Genomic DNA, 21,844 nt, shown 5'->3' with positions numbered 1-21,844 from the left:
TGATTGCTGTTGAGTCATATGAGTTTCTTAGATATTTTGGATATTAACTCCTTATTGGATCTGTTGTTTGCGAATATATTCTCCCATTCTGTAGGTTCCTTTTTCAATTTGTTGACTGTTTCTTTAGCTGTGCAGAATTTTTTTAGTTAGATGTAGTCCCACTGGTTGATTTTAGCTTTTCTTGCCTGTGGTTTTAGTGTCAGGTCCAAAAAATCATTGCAAGACCACGGTCAAGGAGCTTTTACCCTATGCTTTCTAAAGAGTTCTACAGTTTCAGGTCTTACTTTTATTTTTTATTTTTTATTTTTTTAAAGATTTTATTTATTTATTTGACAGACAGAGATCACAAGTAGGCAGAGAGGCAGGCAGAGAGAGAGAGGAGGAAGCAGGCTCCCTGCGGAGCAGAGAGCCCGATGCGGGGCTCAATCCGGAGATCAGGACCTGAGCCTAAAGCCTCTGCCTTCAACCCACTGCGCCACCCAGGCGCCCCAACCTCAGGTCTTACTTCTAAATCTTTAAACCACTTTGGGTTGATTTTTTTGTATCGTGTAAGATAAGGGTCCAGTTTCATTCTTTTACATGTAGATACCCAGTTTGCCCAACACTGTTGAAGAATATCCTTTTTGTATAGTCTCTCCATTGTGTAGTTTTGGCACCTTTGTCAAAGATAAGTTAACTGTGTATATATGGGTTTATTTCTGGGCTCTGTAGTGGTTTGTGTGTCTGTTTTTATGCCTGTACCGTACTATTTTGATTACCATAGTTTTGTAATATAATTTGAAGTCAGGCGTGTAAATGCTTCCTTTGTTGTTATAAGATTGCTATAGCTTTTCTGGGTTATTTGTGATTTTATAGGACTTTTACCAATGCCTTTTCTGTGACAAATGCCATTGGCGTTTTCATAGGGATTGCATTAAATCTGTAGATAAATTTGGACTTTTTAACAATTTTAACAATTTTAATTCTTCCAATCCATGAATGCGGGATATCTTTCATTTTATTTGTTGTCTTGAATTTCTTTTTTTTGTCAATATTTTATAGTTTTCATTGTAGAGGTCTTTCACCTCCTTGTTTCACCTCCTTGTTTAAATTTATTCCTACAGTTCTATCTTTATAATGTATGTGTCAGAAAAGTTTGAAAGGTACTAAGGTGTATTTTTCTGTAGAAAATCTAGGCCAGGACTCTGCAGAACAGGTCCTCAAGTGAAAGATTGCTTTGTTTTTCTATTCTTCTTTTATTTCTTGGTCAAGTTCGGTAATAATACATGCCTAAAAGCAATCAGACTTAAGGGGAAGAAATCAGTAATTCAAATGGCCTAATCACTGTGCCATTTTATAAATTAAGAAGACTCTGCTCCACACAAAAACATAATAATGTAACACACTAACAAGGAGTGTGTTGTTTTCGGCATGGCATTTTCCTGATTCTGTTTTATTTTAGCTAATTTTAAGAGAAAGGGAATTTAGCATCAATAATGAATTTAAACTTTTATTGCATTTCTAGCTTTATTTATCCAGAGTTATGTATATAACTAAGATTATGGCAATCTTTGTTGCCTGAGGGGAGAGAGCAGGAGAGAGCCTGAGGAATTGCCAGTTTTTGTTGAAATGTTTACGAATTCATAACTAGTGTTTTCTGTACCATATTTAATTTTATTGGCTCTGGTCTTTGAAAGCTCCTTACAGAGTTATGTTTGTTGTTTCAGGTAGCACTTACATTTAGTCAAAAACCTGTTACTGTTTTCATATAGTATGTGATCAGGTCTTGGTAATCCTAGGTGAAAGATTTTTTTCACTTTCTTTTACGTGGGGACCCAGCTAGCACAGACAGATGTAGAAGCTGTTGGTGACATGTAAAAGTTACACCTTAAGCTTTATTTAGTGACACATTTAAAAACTTTTCTGAATTTCAATCTATACATGTCCTTGATGGCTCGTGTTGACCTAAGACAGAAACTTCATTGGTAATTTCTTTAAGCCTGACTTTGAAGACAGGTTATAATATTTTTTAGGAAAAATGAATGTTTATATTTGGAAGAAATATTTATTTTAGTATTTTATATGGAGGTGAGACTTTTGTACAGTTTTGAACAGATGTAACTTTTACTTATAGTGAGAAAGAGATATCTTCTACAAGTACTTTTAAATTAAAGTAATAGACCTTGGGAGTCTAAACAGGGAGGCAGCCTAAACAGGTAGTATTGTAGACATTGAAACAACTATAAGAATAATCTATTTTATGAATACTTTGTTGGAGTAATTTTTAAACCAACATGAGGAAATATATACTTCTGAGTGAAACAAAAGCAATTAAAGAAAGTTCCTAAAGTGCCGTTACTCATAGTCACCTTGGTATTACGTACATGATTTGAATATTTGATGGCTGATATTTATCAGCTGAGGAGAATTCATATCATACATTTTGTCCCCCTCTGAATTATAAGAACATTGAGCCATCTTCTGAAATATTTCTCTAAATTTAAGTAGTAGACGTCATATTTCAGCATGTATGTACATTTATTTTGCGTTTTGTTTCATTTGTACTCTATATTCTATATGGTGTCTGTTCTAGGATGCAGGAACATAATTGATAATGTGAATCCCTAAGTAAATAGCTAGATAGTGAGGAGAATTCTTTTGTATAGAAACCTGTTAGTTCTCCATTATAGTAGTACTTGAAAGAGAAGAAATGTTTCCATGAATGTAAAAAAGGGAAAGGAGCAAGTATATAGAATTTTATATTTTTCACATAATCATAAATTTTTTGTATAGGAATGTTTCTATATGGATCTCATTCGGATGAAAGAACTTCTTAAATGTGAGCATTGTTGTGAAGAAATTTCTTTTTGCTACCCAAGAAAAGTAGTCATATGTAATATAGTACCTACTATTAGTTCTAGGATTGTATTGATCTGCCTAACTGATTCTCTAGATCATGGGGTTGGCAAAACTTTTTCTATAAGGGCCAACTAGTAAATATTTTAGACATAATGGGGTATGTGGGGTCCCTCTGTTAAATATTCTTTTTTCTTTTCTCTCTTTTTGAAACAATGCTTAAAAATACAAAAATTATTTTGTTACTGCCTCTGCAAAATAGTCCAGGGATAGTGATTGGCTTACAGGCCGTAGTTTGCCAGTTCTGCAAATGAATAAAACTCAAGTTTAAGTGTTATTTAAAATTTTATATTAACCCCTTTATTGGCAACTTCTTTCAAATCTTTGGCCATACCACCCTGAACGCGCCTGATCTCGTCTGAAAACTACCAACATAACTATGAATTTTATTTCATCCATACCTGTCTCCCTCATTAGTGTGAAGTACATGAAAGGTATATTATATTCATGAATATTTCAGCATTTTTTGTTATCTTTTTAATCTATCCTTTTGCTTATGCCATACTTTTCTTTCTTATTTACTGTAACTGTTACAGTAAATAAGTCTTAAAGTCTGGTAAGGCAAATTCTCCAACTTTCTTCTTCCTTTTTTTTTTTTTTTTTTCCGCTATTCTTGGTCTTTTGCCTTTCAAATAAAATTTAAAGTTACTTTCTCAACTTCTAGAAACAAACCTCCTGGGTATTTTAGTTTGTTTTGATGGTATTGACTCTAATTTCAGGAGCATTAACATCTTAACAATAGTTACCTGATCCATGAACATGGTATAGCTCTCCATTTATTTAGATTTTTAATTTTCCACATCAGTACTTAATAATTTTAAGTATACAACTTTTATATATCTTTTGTAAATATATTTCTAAATACTTTTTTTTGCTGCCTTTGATAAGTTTTTAAAACGTAGATTTCCAAATTTTTTTGTTAGTACTAGTATATATACTTTATAGTCACTTATCTTTTTGGAAAATTAAAACATAAGAGAAAGAACTTTGGCTTGATACATTATGTTTAAATTTCCAGTAGTTTTGCGGACAGGTCTTTCTGGTGTGGTTTGTTATCTGTAGGAGTGTTACTGTATTCTCAGTTTTCTTATAAAATCTTTGTATGAAGGGTGCCTTGGTGGCTCAGATGGTTGCGCATCTGCCTTGGGCTCAGGTCATGAGCTCTGGCTCCTGGGATTGAGCCTCATGTTGGGCTCCCAGCTTAGCAGGGAGTCTGCTGCTCCTTCTCAGCCTGCTTCTCCCCCTGCTCAAGCGCTCTCTCTGTATCTCTCTGTCTCAAATGAATATATAAAATCTTCAAAAAATAAAGCAAGAGAAGAAAACAAAAAAACAAAACAAAAACCCAAAAAGACAAAAAATTGACCAGAGTCCTTATTTATTTATTTATTTATTTGACAGACAGAGATCACAAGTAGGCAGAGAGGCAGGCAGAGAGAGAGGAGGGGAAGCAGGCCTCCTGCTGAGCGGAGAGCCTGCTGCGGGGTTCCATCCCAGGACCCTGGGACCACGACCCGAGCCGAAGGCAGAGGCTTTAACCCACTGAGCCACCCAGGTGCCCCTGACCAGAGTCCTTTTTAAGCATTATTTTTTTCTGTCCTCTCATTCTCAACTTTCTTTCTGAGATACCAAAATTTGCATTTAACAAATACAAATAAAAGTGAGGTGCCTTTTCCTGTACTAGTTTTAAATTAGAATGGTTGGGCAGACTAGCTTTCCTAGATATATGGCTTTAGGAATCCTCTTGTCTAGTTATGTAGTATTCAGAAATACACTTTCTGAGACCTTTTCTCTCCTTTCTCTTAACTTTTATCTAGACTAGGATTTTTCAGCATTTTGGGTCAGATAAACTTTGCCATGAGGGATTGTCCTATTCATTATGGGCTATTTAGTGGCATCCTGGCCTCTCACTTGTAGATTCCAGTGTGCCACCCTGTGGCACATGTCTTCCCTCCAGTATGATAACTAAAAATGTTGCCAGACGTTGTCAGATGCCCCTGGGAGTCAGAATCATTTTCATTCTGGACTGTGTTTTCTTTGTCCCTATGGCTCTCTACTGTTTAGTTTAGATTTCTCTTCCTGGTAGTTCCTGCTGGTGTGTTGCTCTGTCTAAGAAAGGAGCTTTCACTTTGTTTTGAGATTTCTGATCTTTCTGTGATCCTCTTGCATTTACCTGTGAACTCTTGGGTATAGTCTGTGCAGCTCTCCCCCAGTTTTGGTTGCTGAATTTGAGGAAAGGGTCAGGAAGTACTACCTATAGGCAGTTTGATTTCTGGGTGGTCTGACTTTCGGACTGTCTAAAATCTTTTTCCTTTTTTTCTTCTTAATGGGTCTTGCTGCTATTGGTATTTGGTCCCAGTTGCTCATATTTTGGGGTTCATGAGTAATATGTAATCATTTGTATTTGTTAGCCCTGTTTTATTTTATTTTGGTTTTGTTTTATATGTTTGTTTTATTCTGGTTGCTCTATTTTTGGAGGGAGGGTTATTAAAAACTATTAAAATAGTAATGTTAAGTATATTAATATTGTTGTCAAAGGGAATTTAAAAAATGATGTCTCTTTCATTGCCTAATTGCCCAGACTGCCTCTGCCTTCTTTAAATGTGTATTCTAAACATGACAAAAGAAAATGTTTTGTTAACTTATTTTTTGTCAGTCTATTTAAAAATTCATTTTTTTAATTAAAAAATTTGTTTCTAATGAAGTACAGTTGACATATAATAATATATTAGTTTTAGGTGTACAGTATAGTGATTTGACAATTATGTATGTTAGGAAATGCTCACAACATTAAGTGTAATTATTCTGTCACAGTATAAAGTTATAAATTATAATATTATTTATTATGTTCCCTATGCCCCACCTTTCAAACCTATAACGTAGTTATTCTGTAACAAAATTTGTATCTCTTAATTCTTTTCACCTATTTTGCCATTCCTCCACTCCCTCCTTTTGACAACCACCACTTTGTTTTCTGTGTGTATGAGTCTATTTCTTTGTTTTGTCTGTTTTAAGAAAACATTTTAAATGATGGGTGAGAGTTGTGCCTGGTCATGGGGAAGTCCTAGAGAGGGAGAGGTTGAAAATGCAAGAGAGATATGGAAAAACTGATGGAAGTATTTGTGCCCTGGAAGGGACCAGGAGGCTTGGTAGAAAAGTTTTGGTAGAGGTATTAACTTTGAACAGGGAAAGAGAACAGTTTGTCCAACAGAAGGGGTAAAGAGATGAGATTCATTCAGATGTGTTAGTTTGCAAAAAGCTTGCAGTTAGCAAGCTGAGGAATGTTATATCTGCTATTTTCAATTTTCTTAGTAAACTTTATGTAAAGTTATTTGCTAGAGAGAATAAGGTAAGTATAGGGGACTTGAGGAAAGAAGTAAAGATTTTAGAATGATGATGATGAAAAATGAAACCATACCTCTAACCAGAGGTATGGAAGTCTGAATGATGCTAAGGACCAACCTTAGGCTAAGCTTTAAAATATAAAGTTGAAAGATACTAGTTTTGTGATTTTAAAATTTTTTTCAGTTATATGTTCTGATGTAAGAGCTAAGGATTTTTCAGGACAGGTGTTAGACTGAGCATGACAAGGGAATAATGTTAAAGCATGATAGAAGAGAGTGGTTCAAGGGATGGACTTTGTGATACAGACTGGACAGGGAAGCAAATTATACCATACAGGTGCTAATGAGCTGGGAAAAAAGGGAGGATTCAGAGGACTCCAGGTCTATGTGGTTCTGGAGGAGGTATGAGGGGAGTAAGAAAGTAAGATTTGGACAGATTGAAGCCAAGATAGTATACTGGAATTTAAAATATCAGTGGTCTGTTCTTTTTCATTGTAAAGGCTGTGTTATGGCTGTGGGAGTGATGCTGATGAAAAATATTGAAGTAAGAGAAGTTCAGAAATGGTGGGAGTATGTTGAGATATCTAGCCCATTGTAGATGAGGAAATTAGCTGTGATGATGGTTGAGAGTTGGGTTGTAGGGGAAAGTGTGAGCCGGATAGGTAGATGAGCAAGATCTCTATCCATAGATGGCAACAAGAAGACAGGGTTCAGGCCAGTATTGTAAAAATGGGGAAAGAGGGTGGTTTGCATGGGCAAGGACCACCAAGGGGCTTTTCTTCTAAAAGTTTGTTAATATTTATTATTGGTGGTATGAATATTGGGTTGGGCAAACTTCTTTTTTAAAGGGACAGATAGTAACTGTTTTAGACTTTGCCACTCATATGTTTCTGTTGCATATCTTTACTTGTTTTGTTTTTATGACCTTTTAAAAATACAAAAACCATTCTTAGCTCATGTGCCTTCCCAAAACAGGCAGCAAGTGAAGATTGTAGTTTGCTGTGCCATGGGTTATACTCATTAAGAATTTTCTGTGACCAACTGTACTTTTCTGTGATTTATCAATGATACTTTGGAAAAGTTAGTAACTATTTCAGTTTTTAAGTAACTATTGAGTGACAGTAGTTTTGGAAAGTGTTAAGGAGGTAATAAATACTCATTTTTAAAATACTGTTGGTAGTGTTGTTTTATACTTCTTAGTATGATAATTTACTTTAAATTTCTGAACAAAATTTTTGCTTTTTTTGCGGTGGATTCAAGTTGAGTCAACAGATACTGGAGTTATTTGAAGCATGTCAGCAGCAAGTAAGTGATTTAAAGAAGAAAGAACTGTGTCGAACACAGCTACAGAGAGAAATTCAGCTGTTATTTCCACGTATGTTTCCCTATTTTGCATGCCCTTTGTATATGCATTCCTACTTTAAATTTTAAATAATACCTTATAATTCCATTCTGTTTCTCTAGAAAGCAGACTTTTTTTGGTTGGGTCCTCTTTAAATGGATTTGGTACCCGGAGCAGTGATGGTGATTTATGCTTAGTTGTTAAAGAAGAACCAGTAAGTAATGAAACATTTATTGCAATTGTTCTTTTCATGTTAAATCATTCAGGAAGTTTCATATAAAAATTATTGAAGAGGGACACCTTGGTTGGCTCAGTTGGTTAAGCATCTGACTCTTGATCTCAGCTCAGGTCTTGATCCTAGGGTCGTGAGTTTGAGGCCCACTTTGGGCTCCGTGCTGGGTATGGAATCTATTTTTTTAAAAAATCATAGAAGGAAAAATTTTGTTTTGTTTTAATTAGTTCTTTGGATTCTCTGTTCATGGTAATTAAAGGAAAGCCAGGAAGTGCTGCTTTTTCTTTTAAGGTGTGTGCATATGCACAAATAAACATAACAGAGATTTTAGCATTAATTTATTTTTAAGTTGTTGAAGCAAGGTGGCTTCACTGTGTTTGCTCTGCCTCTGTTTTGAAATGTCATTGGATTGGATGTGTTGCCAGGATACAACAAGAAGAGTATGTGTCAGTATTATTTTGATATATTTCCTTTCCATTTGAATTATCAGTGATTCTATTTTTAATCTTTCCTTACCCTTTGAAAATGCTATGGGGATTGGAGTTCTTATTTTGGGAGTACAAAAAGGGATTACACTGACTGACTTTTAAAAAAAAGACTGTTGTGATTGAATATATTTTTCTATGATATTTTGGGTTTGTTTCTTTTTATTTTTGTTTAGCAACCAAATTTTGTTATTTAGTTTTATATTTGAATTTCCTGTTAATTGATACTCTTGTTTGTCCTTAGTACTACAGCAGTTGGTGTTCACTAAGCTAACTTAAAGCAATCTCTTTAATATGCTGAGGTTTCTTCTGAATTACCAAAGATTAATTTAACTATAGTTTTAATATGCCTTATTACATGCCACCTCTTTGAAAACAAGAAAAAATCTACTGAATCATAGTAGTATGTATCTTTATTATTTTTATTATTTCATTAACAAAATTTGCTTCTAGTTACTACAAATCAGAAAGAGATTTATTTATTCCAGGAAAGAAACTGACATGTTTCTAGGCTTTGAAATCATGTAAAGGAAAACTTTGAAAAAAAGCTTCAGAAATAATAAACATAGTGAAGAATACTGGAGTTTTAATTAAATCTTTTTCTCAGAGTTAGACTCTATACTCAGCCACATCTCACTAATCCTCTTTTGTTCATATGTTTGAATCATGTTAGAACTTAGAGTGAGACACCATGGATTTGAACCTTATCCTTAAGAAGCTCACACTCTAGATAGGGAAATGTAACAAGTTATAGAAAGTTAAAATTCTGTTAGTTCTTTTTTTTCTTTCGTTCCTTTTTTTTTTTTTTATTTAAATTTGAAGATTTTGGGAACCTGGGTGGCTCAGTGGGTTAAAGCCTCTGCTTTCGGCTCAGGTCATGATCCCAGGGTCCTGGGATCGAGTCCCGCTTCGGGCTCTCTGCTCAGCAGGGAGCCTGCTTCCTCTGCTCTCTCTGCCTGCCTCTCTGCCTACTTGTGATCTCTGTCTGTCAAATAAATAAATAAAAATCTTTAAATTTGAAGATTTTATTTGAGAAAGAGAGAGAGAGGCATCAGGAGTAGGGGGCTGGGGTAAAGGGAGAAGGAGAAGCAGACTCTTTGCTGAGCATGGAGCCTGGTATGGGGCTTAGTCCCAGAAACCCAGGATCATGACCTGAGCTGAAGGCTGACGCTTCACCAACTGAGGCACCCAGGTGCCCTCTCTTTTTCTAGGAGAAGATTGTTTTATGTACATTTATACTAAAGTTTAAAAAAATGACAAGACTGTTTTAATATTTTTAAAATTTTGCCTTAAGTTTATAATTAGGAATTGATTTGGGAATGTTGATGTGAAAGACAGCATATAAGTTGACATTTTCTATAATGTAATTAAATGTATATTGAAAAGAAAGGTCTACTGTGGTTTCTTTTTGATGAGAAACATTTAGAAAATAAAACACTAAATTTAGAAAGATAATGAAAAAACACTTTATTTTTAACTTTTCAGTGTTTTTTTCAGGTAAATCAGAAGACTGAAGCACGGCACATACTCACCTTAGTCCATAAACACTTCTGTACTAGACTTTGTAAGTCTCATATGCCTCAAGTTCATATGTCATCTGACACAATTATTAAATATGTCTCTCACTTTATTTTCTGGTAAGAATTGTTTATCTGGTCACGATAGGTATAATATGGATCCTTTTTTTCAAATGAATTCTTTTTAACTCTTGATTAGAAAGATAACAATTCTTTATTGAGTTTACTTGTAAGATAATCCCACAGCATGCACTGGGAATTCAAGTATATATAAGCTTCAGTTCTTTTTCTATTCAATAGGGAAAGCCAAAACATGAATATGAATAGCTGTAGTGCAAAGTACCTGTGAAAAACCAAAAGAGTGATACATAAAGTATTCATGTGGGGAAGTGAGAATTTCGGCTGTTTTGCAGTGACGTGCAGTTTATGACGTCACATTTTAAAAATAGGATCACTGAGCATGAAACCCATAAATGAATTACTCCAACAAAAAGCAAAATTATTGACATAGGCCATTTTATTATAAGATTTTATTCTTGATTAAGTGAGCTAAGCGGATTTCAATCCACATGTTAAGCCATTTCAAATAATTTATTTTAAATTTCCATGGAATACTGTGGACAGTGGAAGTCACTGTATCTATATGATGTTGGAAAGGGCTGTGTCCATTTATTCAACAGATACTACTATGTGTCAGGCTTTGACCAGGAAAATACAAAGTAAAGTGACCAGTTATTGCCCTGGACAAGTTCTGTTTTTGGTGAGAAATAAATCAAGTGATTTATTTTAGTGGACTGAAGTTTTCACATTTGTAAAATAAAGGAGTAATTCATACCTTAAATGGATTTTCCATAGCTATTATTAGAATAATCTAAAACATGTCAAAACATGTTTTATATCTAAATAATAGAAATAATAATATATAAAAATTATATTATTATTTATATATTTATTATATATTTGTATATAATATACTGTTTAAATATATCCAATAAAATATAAATATATAATATATAATTTGTATATGTATAATTTATTTATATATTATGTATAATTTTATATATTATATATAAATATATATTAAATAGCATTAAATATTAATTAAATTAATTAAAAATTAAAATTTAAAATCAAATTTAAATTTTAATTTAATTGGAACACCTGGGTGGCTCAGTTGGTTAAGCAGCTGCCTTCGGCTCGGGTCATGGTCCCGGCGTCCTGGGATCGAGTCCCACATCGGGCTCCTTGCTCGGCGGGGAGCCTGCTTCTCCCTCTGCCTCTGCCTGCCACTCTGTCTGCCTGTGCTCACTCGCTCGCTCTAACAAATAAATTTTAAAAAAATTTAATATTAAATTAATTAATTAAATTAATATTAAACAATATATTATTTATGTAATATTAAATTAATATTAAATAATATATATTATTTATGTAATATATAATATATAATATATAAATTATACTAACATATAATTTATATTATTATAAATAAAAATATATAAAAATAAGTAATATAATCTAAATAATCTAAAATAATGTTAAAAAAAGAAGGGACATTAGAAATCATCTAATTCATAGTTGTTATTTTTCATAGTTAAAGAGAATGATGATCAGTGGGTTTAGTAATTTGCCTGAGGAGCATAGTTCGTTTGTTGCTGTCAGAACCTGTACGTGCAACTTGGGACTTTTAACTCTTAATCTTATTTTTCATTCAACCTCATTGAATTCCTGCACACAAATTGTATTTGAAGCTTGACACATTTTATGATTTTGGTGGTAAAAGCATTGTAACAGTAAAGTTTTTCACTTTTAAGTCTGGCATTATGCTTTTCTTTAGTTTCAGCATTAGGAAATTTTTCCTTTGGGAAAAGTTAGCTGTTTTTTCAAAAATAATTTTCTATAGTTTCCTACTTTCATATAATAGACCTGTATTATTTAAAAAATTATGAAGTTTGATGGAATAAAAATATGAATACATGTATTCTTCCACTTAGAGATCATATTTACTTAAATGTATCACTACTCCATGTATCATGTTGTAGGCCTTTCCCATTAAAGACTGTTTATAAATAGGATTTTTATGGCTGCCATAATATTTTGCCTTGTGCTATACCAGAATTTATCACCTTGATGCTACTAGAGATATTTTTCATGCTTATAATGCTGTGATGAATTTCTTTATGAATATTATTAGATATTAGGTGACATTTCTGAATTTAAATACAAATCCCTGTAAATGGTATTGGAAATTTCAGTCTTAGAAGAATGTGATAGTGTCCTTCCTTTGCTTTCTTATCAAAGACTTTTACATTGTTTTGGTTTAGTAAAATACCATTTTTAAAAAATGTGCTTTGGAACACTATGAATTTGAAAAACATTTACATACAGGTACTCACATTATCTTTTATCCTTCAGCTGGCTACATTGAGAGACCTCAGCTGATTCGAGCAAAAGTGCCAATTGTGAAGTTCAGGGATAAAGTCAGGTAAATAATTACTGAATTTTTGTTTTTCAGTTGCTTTAGATCATTTTTAGATGTTCTTTTAATGTAAATAATTAAATACATGCTACAGTGTAATAGCTTATCTTTATCAGTTTTTAGAACTGCTTGATTTGGTCTTTGAGATTTTTTTTGGAATAGTCTGGGCAATTTTTTATGCTTAACTATACTTAGTTATTCTGCTTGACATTTCGAGTGTTTGAAACTATCCGTTTAAAAACATATATATATATTTTTACATTTCACATTTTTAAATGATCTCTTGCCTTTTGGAAATGTAGTCACTCTTCAGAACATATCTTAATTGATGAAATTTGTTGTGTATTTCAAAATTTGATGTGTATTTCTATCAAGGGGGTTGTTGTACATGTAATTACATCTGTCGGTGCACTCTACCAGCCTGGGTTCTGAAATACTGATTGGATTTCTAATTGGCATTGGGATTGGAATCTTTTATATGATATCTGAACATAAAATGTAAATAGGTGTTGACTATTTCATTGGTTAAACAAGATGTGTTGTTTTCTAAAGAATAGATAGGATTGTGAATATTAGGTTTTCTAGTCCAGTTTTGTGAAAGTAATACTGAAATTCTTTACGTAAATATAAGTGCAAATATATACATGCTTGAACCTCATTATTCATGGATTCTTTACGAATTTGCCTACTTGATGAAATTTATTTTGTAACCCTCCAAATTAATACTTGGAGCACATGGTTATTTGTAGACATGTGCAGAGTGGAGAAAATTTCTGAGTCACTCAATGCACAGGTTCCTAACTGAGGTTAAAGAATGTGACTCTTTGCCTTCTTGTTTCACCTTTTGTATTGTTAAATAATTATTCTTTTCACAGTCCAGTTCAGTGCCATGTTTTTTACATTTTGGTACTTTTTATGAGTGCCTTTGCTGTTTAAAATAGCCCCCTGGCGTAGTGCTGAGTTACTGTCTATTGTTTATGTATATAAAGCTGTGATGTGCCTTATGGAGGAAGTACATGTATTAGATATGCTTTGTTCAGGCATGAGTTACAGTGGGTTTGGCTCTGAGTTCATTGTCAGTGAACAAGTTGTCTTTAAATGGAAACACATAAAAGTTATGTTTTGATCAATTGATGAAAATGTTTTGACTGAAGGCTTGTGGAAACCTAACCCCTTATTTCCCCTAGGAGCGGTGGTTTTTTATTCATTAATTCAATGTTTACAGTGCCGTTTTAGAGTATACCTACTCAAATAGTTAGAATTGACTGTATATATATTTTTAATTTTTTAAATTTTTTTTTTGACTATATATATTTTAAACAAATTCTTAGATTTGGCTCATACCTTCCCCTCCATTCATCCGAATATCCATCCAATGTATAAATATTTATTGAATTTTTGCCAAATAAATAATGGTAGAGTTTCCTAAAGCACTTTATAGGGAGATAAACTAAACATAAAACTATTAGCTTATTATAATTTTTAAAAAATACATGATTGTAGTAATCATATAAAAATTTTATTCCTTTCCTTTTTTTGTAGTTTTAACAATTTTTTAATTAAAAAAAATTTTTTTTAAGTAGGCTCCATCCCAGTGTGGGGCTTGGACTCACAATCCTTACATCAAGATGTTAGGGGTTGAGATGGAGAGTCAGATGTTTAACTGACTGAATCAACTAGGTGCCCTCCCCTTCTCTCTTTTATTTTAAGTTTTAAATTTTAATTCCAGTATTGTTGACATACAGCTATATTAGTTTCAGGTGTACAATATAGTGATTCAACTATTCTGTGCATTTTTCAGTGCTGATCATAGTAAGTCTGCTCTAATCCCCATCACCTATTTCACCCATTCCCCTACCCATCTACCCTCTGGTAACCATCTGTTTGTGCTCTATAGGTGAGACTCTTTTTCCTGGTTTGTCTCTCTTCATTTGTTTTTCCTTTGTTCATTTTTTTTTAATTCCACATGAATGCAATTATATGGTATTGGTCTTTGTCTTTCTCTGATTGACTTAGTTCACTTGGTATTATTATACTCCTGTAACTCCATCCATGTTGTTGCAAATAAGACTTTTTTTTATGAGTAGTACTCCATTATGTATGTTTGTGTATATATATAGACACATATATGTGAGATCTATCTATGAATCTATGTAGATAGATAGATGTATCCCCATTCATCTTTTGGTGGAAATTTTGTTTGCTTCCAAACTTGGCTATTGTAAATAATGCTGCAATTAATACTGGGGTACATATATCCTTTCAAATTAGTGTTTTTGTATTCTTTGTATAAATGTCCAGTAAGGTGATGTGATGACTGGATTATGGGTAGTTCTATTTTTAATTTTTTGAGAAACTTCCATACTGTTTTCTACAGTGGCTGCTTTAGTTTGCATTCTCACCAGCAGGGCACAAGTGTTCTTTTTTCTCCACCTTCTTGCCGGCAGTTACTGTTTCTTATATTTTTTTTATTTTAGCAGTCTGACAAGTGTGAGGTAATATCTGATTGTGATTTTGATTTGCATTTCCCTGATGATGAATGATGTTGAGCATTTTTTCATATGTCTGTTGGCCATCTGGGTATCTTTGGAGAAATGTCTGTTCATGTTTTCTGCCCATTTTTTTAAAATTGGATTTTGTTTTTTGGGTGTTGAGTTGTATAAGTTGTTTGTAAATATCTTCCCCCATTTAGTAGGTTGTTTTAGTTTTGATGATTGTTTCCTTACTGCGCAGAAGCTTTTTATTTTGATGTAGTTTATTTTTGCCTTTATTTACCTTGTCTCAGAAGACACATGTAGAAAAATGTTGCTTTGGCTGATGTGAGAGAAATTACTGCCTGTGCTCTCTTCTAGAATTTTTATGGTTCCAGGTCTCACATTTAGTGGCTAGAGTGAGCATCCTTTTCTTGTTCTTAGGGGGAAAGCTCTCAGTTTTTCACTGTTGAATATGATGTTAGTGGTGGGTTTTTCAGTATATGGCCTTTATTATGGTGAGGTATGTCCCCTTTAAACCTATTTTGTTGAGGGTTTTTATTATATATAATTGGATGTTGTACTTTGTCATGTGCTTTTGCTGCATCTATTGAAATGATGGCATGGTTTTTAGTCTTTCTCTTATGGATGTGATGTGTCACATTTATTGATTTGCAAATAGTGAGCACAACCTTTGCATCTCAGGAATAAATTCTAATTGATTGTCAGGAATGGCTTTTTTAATGTATTAAATTTGGCTTGGTAATATTTTGTTGAGGATTTTTACATCTATATTTATCAGAGGTACTGGCCTGTAGTTCTCTTTTTTTGTAGTGTTTTTATCTAGTTTTGGTATCAGGGTAATCGCAGGACTCAGAATGAATTTGGAAGTTTTCATTTTCTTCTCTTTTTTTGGAATAGCTTGAAAAGCATACTTATTAACTGTTCTTTGAATGTTTGATAGAATTCACCTGTAAAGACTTCTGGTCCTGGACTTTTTTTTTTTTTTTTTAATATGGTCCTGGACTTTTATTTCTATGGAGTTTTTTGATAACTAATTTAATTTCATTGCTGGTAATTGGCCTATTCAAATTTTCCATTTCTTCCTGATTCAGTTTTGGGAGGTTATAGGTTTCTGGGAATTTATCCATTTCTTTTAGATTGTCCAATTTGTTGTCATATAATTTTTCATAATATTCTCTTAAAATCCTTTGTATTTCTGCTGTGTTGGTTGTTATTTCTCCTTTTTCATTTGCGATTTTTTTGAGTGTGCTTTTTTTTTTTTTTTTAAAGATTTCATTTATTTATTTGTCAGAGAGAGAGAGAGAATACAAGCAGGGGGAGTGGCCGGCAGAGGAAGAAGCAGGCTCCCAGCTGAGCAAGGAGCTAGATGCGGGACTCAATCCTAGGACACTGGGATCATGACCTGAGCTGAAGGCAAATGCCCCACTGACTGAGCCACCCAGGCGCCCCCGCTTTTTTTTTTTTTTTTTTGACGAGTCGGGCTGAAGGTTTATCAAGTTTGTTGATCTTTTCAAAGAACCAACTCCTGGTTTCACTAATCTGTTCTATTGTTTTTTGTTTGAGTTTTTATTTCATTTATTTCTGCTCTAATCTTTATTGTTTCTTTCCTTCTACTGGTTTTGGGTTTTTGTTCCTTTTCTAACTTGTTTAGGTGTAAGGTTAGGTTGTTTATTTGAGATTTTTATTACTTTTTGAGGTAGGCCTATGTTGCTGTAAACTTCCCCCTTGGACCACTTTTGCTGCTTTACAGAGATTCTTAGTCATTGTGTTTTCATTTTCACTTGTCTCTGTGTATTTTTTGATTTCCTCTTTGGTTTTGTTTTGGTTGACCCATTCATTGTTTGGTAGCATGTTATTTAATCTCCATTTGTTTTTGCTTTTTCCAGATTTTTTTCTTGTGGTTGATTTTTTGTTTCATAGCATTGTGGTCAGAAAAGATGCATGGAATGACTTAGGTCTTTTTAAATTTGTTGAGACTTGTTTTGTTGCCTAATGTATGATCTGTTCTGGAAACTTCCATGTGCACTTGAAAAGAATGTGTATTCTGCTGTTTTAGGATGGAATGTTCTGAATATATCTGGTAAATCCATCTGGCCCAATGTGTTATTCAGAGCCACTGTTTCCTTGTTTATTTTCTGTTTGGATGCTCTGTCCATTGATGTAAATGGGGTTTTAAAGTCCCCCACTATTACTGTATTGCTGTTGATTATTTCCTTTATGTTTGTTATTAACTGCTTTAAGTATTTGGGTGGTCCTGTGTTGGTGCATTTCTTTTTCTATTTAAGATTATTAACAAACTTTTTCATTTTTAAGTGTTCTTTATAAACACCATTTTATATGCTCTATACAGACCATTTTAAAGATTTTATTTATTTATTTGACACAGAGAGAGAGAGAGAGAGAGCGCACAAGTAGGCAGAGAGGCAGGCTGAGTGGGGTGGGGGGCTGGAGAGGGGGAGGCTCCCTGCTGAGCAGAGAGCCCCATGCGGGTCTTGATCCCAGGACCCTGAGATCATGATCTGAGCCAAAGGCAGAGGCTTACTGAGCCACTCAGGCGCCCCATATACAGACCATTTTTATAAAAAAGTCCACTTTTAACACGCAAAGATAAGTGATACTAACATTTTGGTATAAAACTTTTAGTCCCTCTTCTATGCATATGAATGCATAAGAGTTTTTAAAATTAAAATTGAGATTATACTTTTTTATTTAATCATATGTCATGGGTATTTGTTTATACCATTGATCATTTTCTGGCTTCATTTTAATGGCTTTACAGTAGTATTTCATTGAGTGAATATGTTGTGATTAACTTACTTACTCCCCTGTTAGAATAAGCATTTTGTACATAAACTTTTTGCTATATATATAGGATTACTTTAGTATTTCCAGAAGTAGAATTTGAAGCAAGTACTGTGGATATTTTTAAAGCTCTGAAATCCTATTTTTGGAAAAGTTTTTAATTGCAAACTGGTTTCCTTCTGTTTTTTCCTCTGTATTGAGTTATATAGAGGAATTGCAGACTGGTTTCAGTATTACCTTTGCTCAGACACAATTAGAGAATGTGTCTTCATTGTTGCCGTAAGTTTCCCAAAGGCAAATATATATGATATCTGAAGTGGTAATACTAGTATGCATGTTTAGTTGAAAGATTATAGGGTTTCATTTCCCAAAACAAGAAAACCTGAATTGGTAAATTTCACATTTTGTAATTAAAAGTTTGTAGAAAGGAATTTTGTTAAGTTTCATTTTAAGCAGTCATTTCATAGAAAAACTCAGTGTGCAGAAGAAGTTGGACCTCATAATGTAATTTTCATTAATCTTTCCTTTTATTTTGGGTTTAGGCTTTCTTTGTAGATCCCATCATTAATGCCCTATTTTCTAAATTGCAAATTGCGTGGTTTCTTTGCTTTCAAAGAATTAACCCTTCTGTTATGTGTTTCACTGTTCTTCCCAGATTAGCAGTGGCTAAATTTGGTATGATATTATAGTTTATATCTTTTTTATGTCTTACCCTTTTTGGAGGGAATATAATGTATAGCCTTCTATTTTTTTCACCTGTACTTTATGATTTTATTTCTATTGTTTTAAAGCAGTGTTGCTTTAATTCCAAATTAGTTGAGGGTATATAACTCAGTAGGATAGTTTGGCCAGAAATGTTTTTTGGTCACATAATTTTGTTTATCTGTAAAGGACTGCGAAATTTTAAAATTTGTTTTATTAAGGATAATTGGAGCCTTAGTAGTACATTATGGATCTTGCAGCTGTAATCCTGTTTTATATTTTTAATATACACTTACTCATATGTACTGAGTATGTATTTATTCTTATTTCTTTAGTGCCTCATTTTAAAGTATTTGGCCTTTGGGCTCATGCTATTTTTGCATGATAGGGTAGATGAATATTAATTTAGTTACAAGGGAGTTTGTTTAAAAACATTTGAGCTAATGTTTAAAAACACTTGAGCTAAGGTGTTTTTCTCTCTTCATAGTTGTGTGGAATTCGACTTGAATGTAAACAATATTGTTGGAATAAGAAACACATTCCTTCTCAGAACTTATGCATACCGTAAGTTTTTTATTTCCAAATAATTACCAGCTTCTCTATCCTTCATTCTTTATTCCTTTTTTTTATTTTAAATTTTTTAATTTTTTAATTAACATATAATGTATTATTAGCCCCAGGAGTATAGGTCTGTGAATCTCCAGGTTTACACACTTCATAGCACTCACCATAGCACATACCTTCCCCAATGTCCATAACCCCACCACCCTCTCCCTACCCCCTTACACCCGGCAACCCTCAGTTTGTTTTGTGAGATTAAGAGTCTTTTATGGTTTGTCTCCCTCCCGATCCCATCTTGTTTCATTTATTCTTTTCCTACCCCTGTAACCCCCTACTCTTTATTCCTTTTAAAAGATGTTTGTAATAAATACTGACATCTGTTTAATTATGTTTATGTGTAGTGTCTTTTATTATATTTATAAAAATTGCTACACTAAATTATATACTACTAGAGTTATAGGTCAATAAAACAAATTTTAATGATAATCTTTAAAAGGTGACTAAGATACCTTTTAAAGGCAAGACACGTTTATGGTGAGCAAAGTGTTTAATAAATAGGGAGGCAATATTCTTTTTGTTGTAGTTGGGAAATGATAGAAGCTTTCAAAGAAACCATAATATTTTCTTACCATTTTTAAGTTTTAATTTTACTTTCAGTTGAAAATCGAGTTCGTCCGTTAGTACTGGTGATTAAGAAGTGGGCAAGTCACCATGAAATAAATGATGCCAGTCGTGGTACTTTAAGCAGCTATAGTCTTGTATTGATGGTTTTGCACTATTTACAAAGTAAGTATTTTCGTTTTTTTTCCCAAGTTTTAAAATGAAAACACAGTTAAACTTCATTATGATGTCTTCTCTGTTGACTCTGTCTTCAAACAGCATTGTTTTAAAAAGTTCTTTCAGAAAACCATGTTTCCTAATTCGTTGCTTTGAACAGATGTTTTAGAAATATTATTCCTGGGGGTGCCTGGATGGCTCAGTCGGTTGAGTATCCGACTCTTGATCTTGGCTCAGGTCATGATGTCAGGGTTGTGAGATCAAGCCTCATGTCAAGCTGAAGTACTTTTTGGAAAGTACTTATGGCTCAAGCTTAAGGATCTCGCTCTCCCTTTCTCTCTGCCCAACCCTTCCTCCCCCTATAAAAAAGGGAAGAAATGTTATTCCCTGGAAAACATTATAAAGGAAGTTTTACTGTGTTTTTTATTTTTTTGACAATTTTTCAGTATTTTATATTCAAAGAACTTTTACTACTGTATTGTGGACCCATTATGTTGAGACATGTACATGTTCAGAAGGTCTATAAAAATAAGCTCAAGCACCATTCATCACGTTTTTTTATTTTTCACTTGAGACAGGATTTTCTTTTTGGTCAAAGAAGTTTTATTTATTGTGAGGTGGCATGGAAATTGGTTAAAAGACTTGATGTTACTGTAATAGAAGACACTTTATCAGGATATTTAGGGTCTGATCTGTTCTGGGCTAATGATATTTCCATAGTTTAGGAAGCATTGTTGTAATATTTATGTTCATACCCTTTGACTCAGTGTTATTCAGTGATTGGATTTCTAGGAATTAATCCCAAGGTAATATCAGGGATACGTGTATGGATTTATATATTAGGCTGATTTTGATCGTGTTTATTGAGATAACAGAAGATTCAAAATAATCTTAAGTTTTTAAGAATGGATACGGTATGATGGAATTAATTATAATGTTAGCCAAAAATGATGCTTTTAGGATATTTAATGATAGAAGAAAATACCCATGATATACTCTTATATGCAACATGATACCAATTTTATTTTAAAAATAGTATCTGTATTAGAGTTTGTATATATATATATATATATATATATATATATATATATATTGAGAAGTTATGTGCCAAAAATTTATCAGAGTTGTTTAGGTTTAGTCAAGTGTACTTTTTAAGTTGCAACTGAAACTAAAAAATGAATAGACCCTAGTTATGATTTAAAAATTAGATATGACTATAGGATTTAACGTGTATGAACATCTATAATATGTGTCCTTTCCTTCTATTTTTATGGGTTACATTAGAAATTTTAGTTTAATTGCCTTCTTTAGAAAGATGTACTTTAGGGATGCCTGGGTGGCTCAGTCTGTTAGTTGTTGGACTCTTGATTTCAGCTCAGGTCTGTGATCTCAAGGTGGTTGGATTGAGCGCCGAGTCAGGTTCTATGCTTGGCAGGGAATCTGCTTGAGATTTTTTCCCTCTCCCCTTTTCTCACTTTTTCTCTTTCTCAAATAAATAAATCTTGGGGGGGAAAAAAAAAGAAAAATACACTTTAATCACAGATTTGCCAAGGTGGTTTGGCAAGCAAGTTGAAAGTTCCGGTGTTAGTATTTTACCAGTGTTAAGAAATCATGCTAAAATTTTGCTAACGTATTTTAAGCATATTTTATTTTTGACAAAGTCCCATTTACCGAGATGGTTTTTAATTAATGGCTTTCTCATGAACCGTTTCTGGATCTTTTGTTAAAGGGCCTTACCTATGCAGAGCTAAAGTATAACTCTGTTATTTGGCAAATTTAAGCTGCCCCTTACTAGAAGAAGAAATTAGGTTGAAATAAGTAGCTGCATTTTTTTTTTCTTTTTTTGTCATACAGGAGTCTGCCGGATGTCTTGGGCAGTTCCAGTCATGCCATGGTGAAGTAGTGTTTATGATTTGGCCAAATTACTGTACCTTTCTGATCTTAATATTCTTATCTGTAACAGGAATAGTTGGATTGGATAGACCTTTAGGTTTTATTTAACTTCATACATACTTTTAATGTCTTTTTTGCCATGAATAGAGAAAGGGAACAGTCTTCTGAATGTAGAAAGGTTGAAAAAGATTAAAGCATTTCCTCGGATGAATTTCAACAGTCAGTAAGAGACTATGTATGCTTGAAAGGTGACTGATGAAAGTATGGGGGCTAAAAACCTGATGAGAAGAGCTTTTAATGGCAATCTAAGATTAGTAATTAAT

At 33.2% G+C, this 21,844-nt stretch overlaps 1 protein-coding gene across 3 annotated transcripts in view; it reads left to right on the top strand.

Annotated features, from left to right (window-relative positions):
• Positions 1–21,844, top strand: part of TENT2 (terminal nucleotidyltransferase 2) — a 67,991-nt gene that overhangs the window by 18,981 nt on the left and 27,166 nt on the right. For 2 of the 3 annotated variants that reach the window (XM_080803696.1, XM_080803697.1), the window contains 6 exons: positions 7,497–7,611; positions 7,701–7,792; positions 9,793–9,859; positions 12,228–12,297; positions 18,778–18,854; positions 19,509–19,637. In XM_080803696.1, the coding sequence (XP_080659822.1) occupies positions 7,497–7,611; positions 7,701–7,792; positions 9,793–9,859; positions 12,228–12,297; positions 18,778–18,854; positions 19,509–19,637 (550 nt within the window). Of the gene's footprint in view, positions 1–7,496; positions 7,612–7,700; positions 7,793–9,780; positions 9,860–12,227; positions 12,298–18,777; positions 18,855–19,508; positions 19,638–21,844 lie in introns of all 3 variants that reach the window. The other variant, XM_080803695.1, reaches the window with a different exon arrangement.

This window comes from Martes martes (genome assembly GCF_963455335.1).
Source record: "Martes martes genome assembly, chromosome: 5".
Classification (NCBI taxonomy): domain Eukaryota; kingdom Metazoa; phylum Chordata; class Mammalia; order Carnivora; family Mustelidae; genus Martes; species Martes martes.
This window is presented reverse-complemented; position numbering and strand designations above follow the sequence as displayed.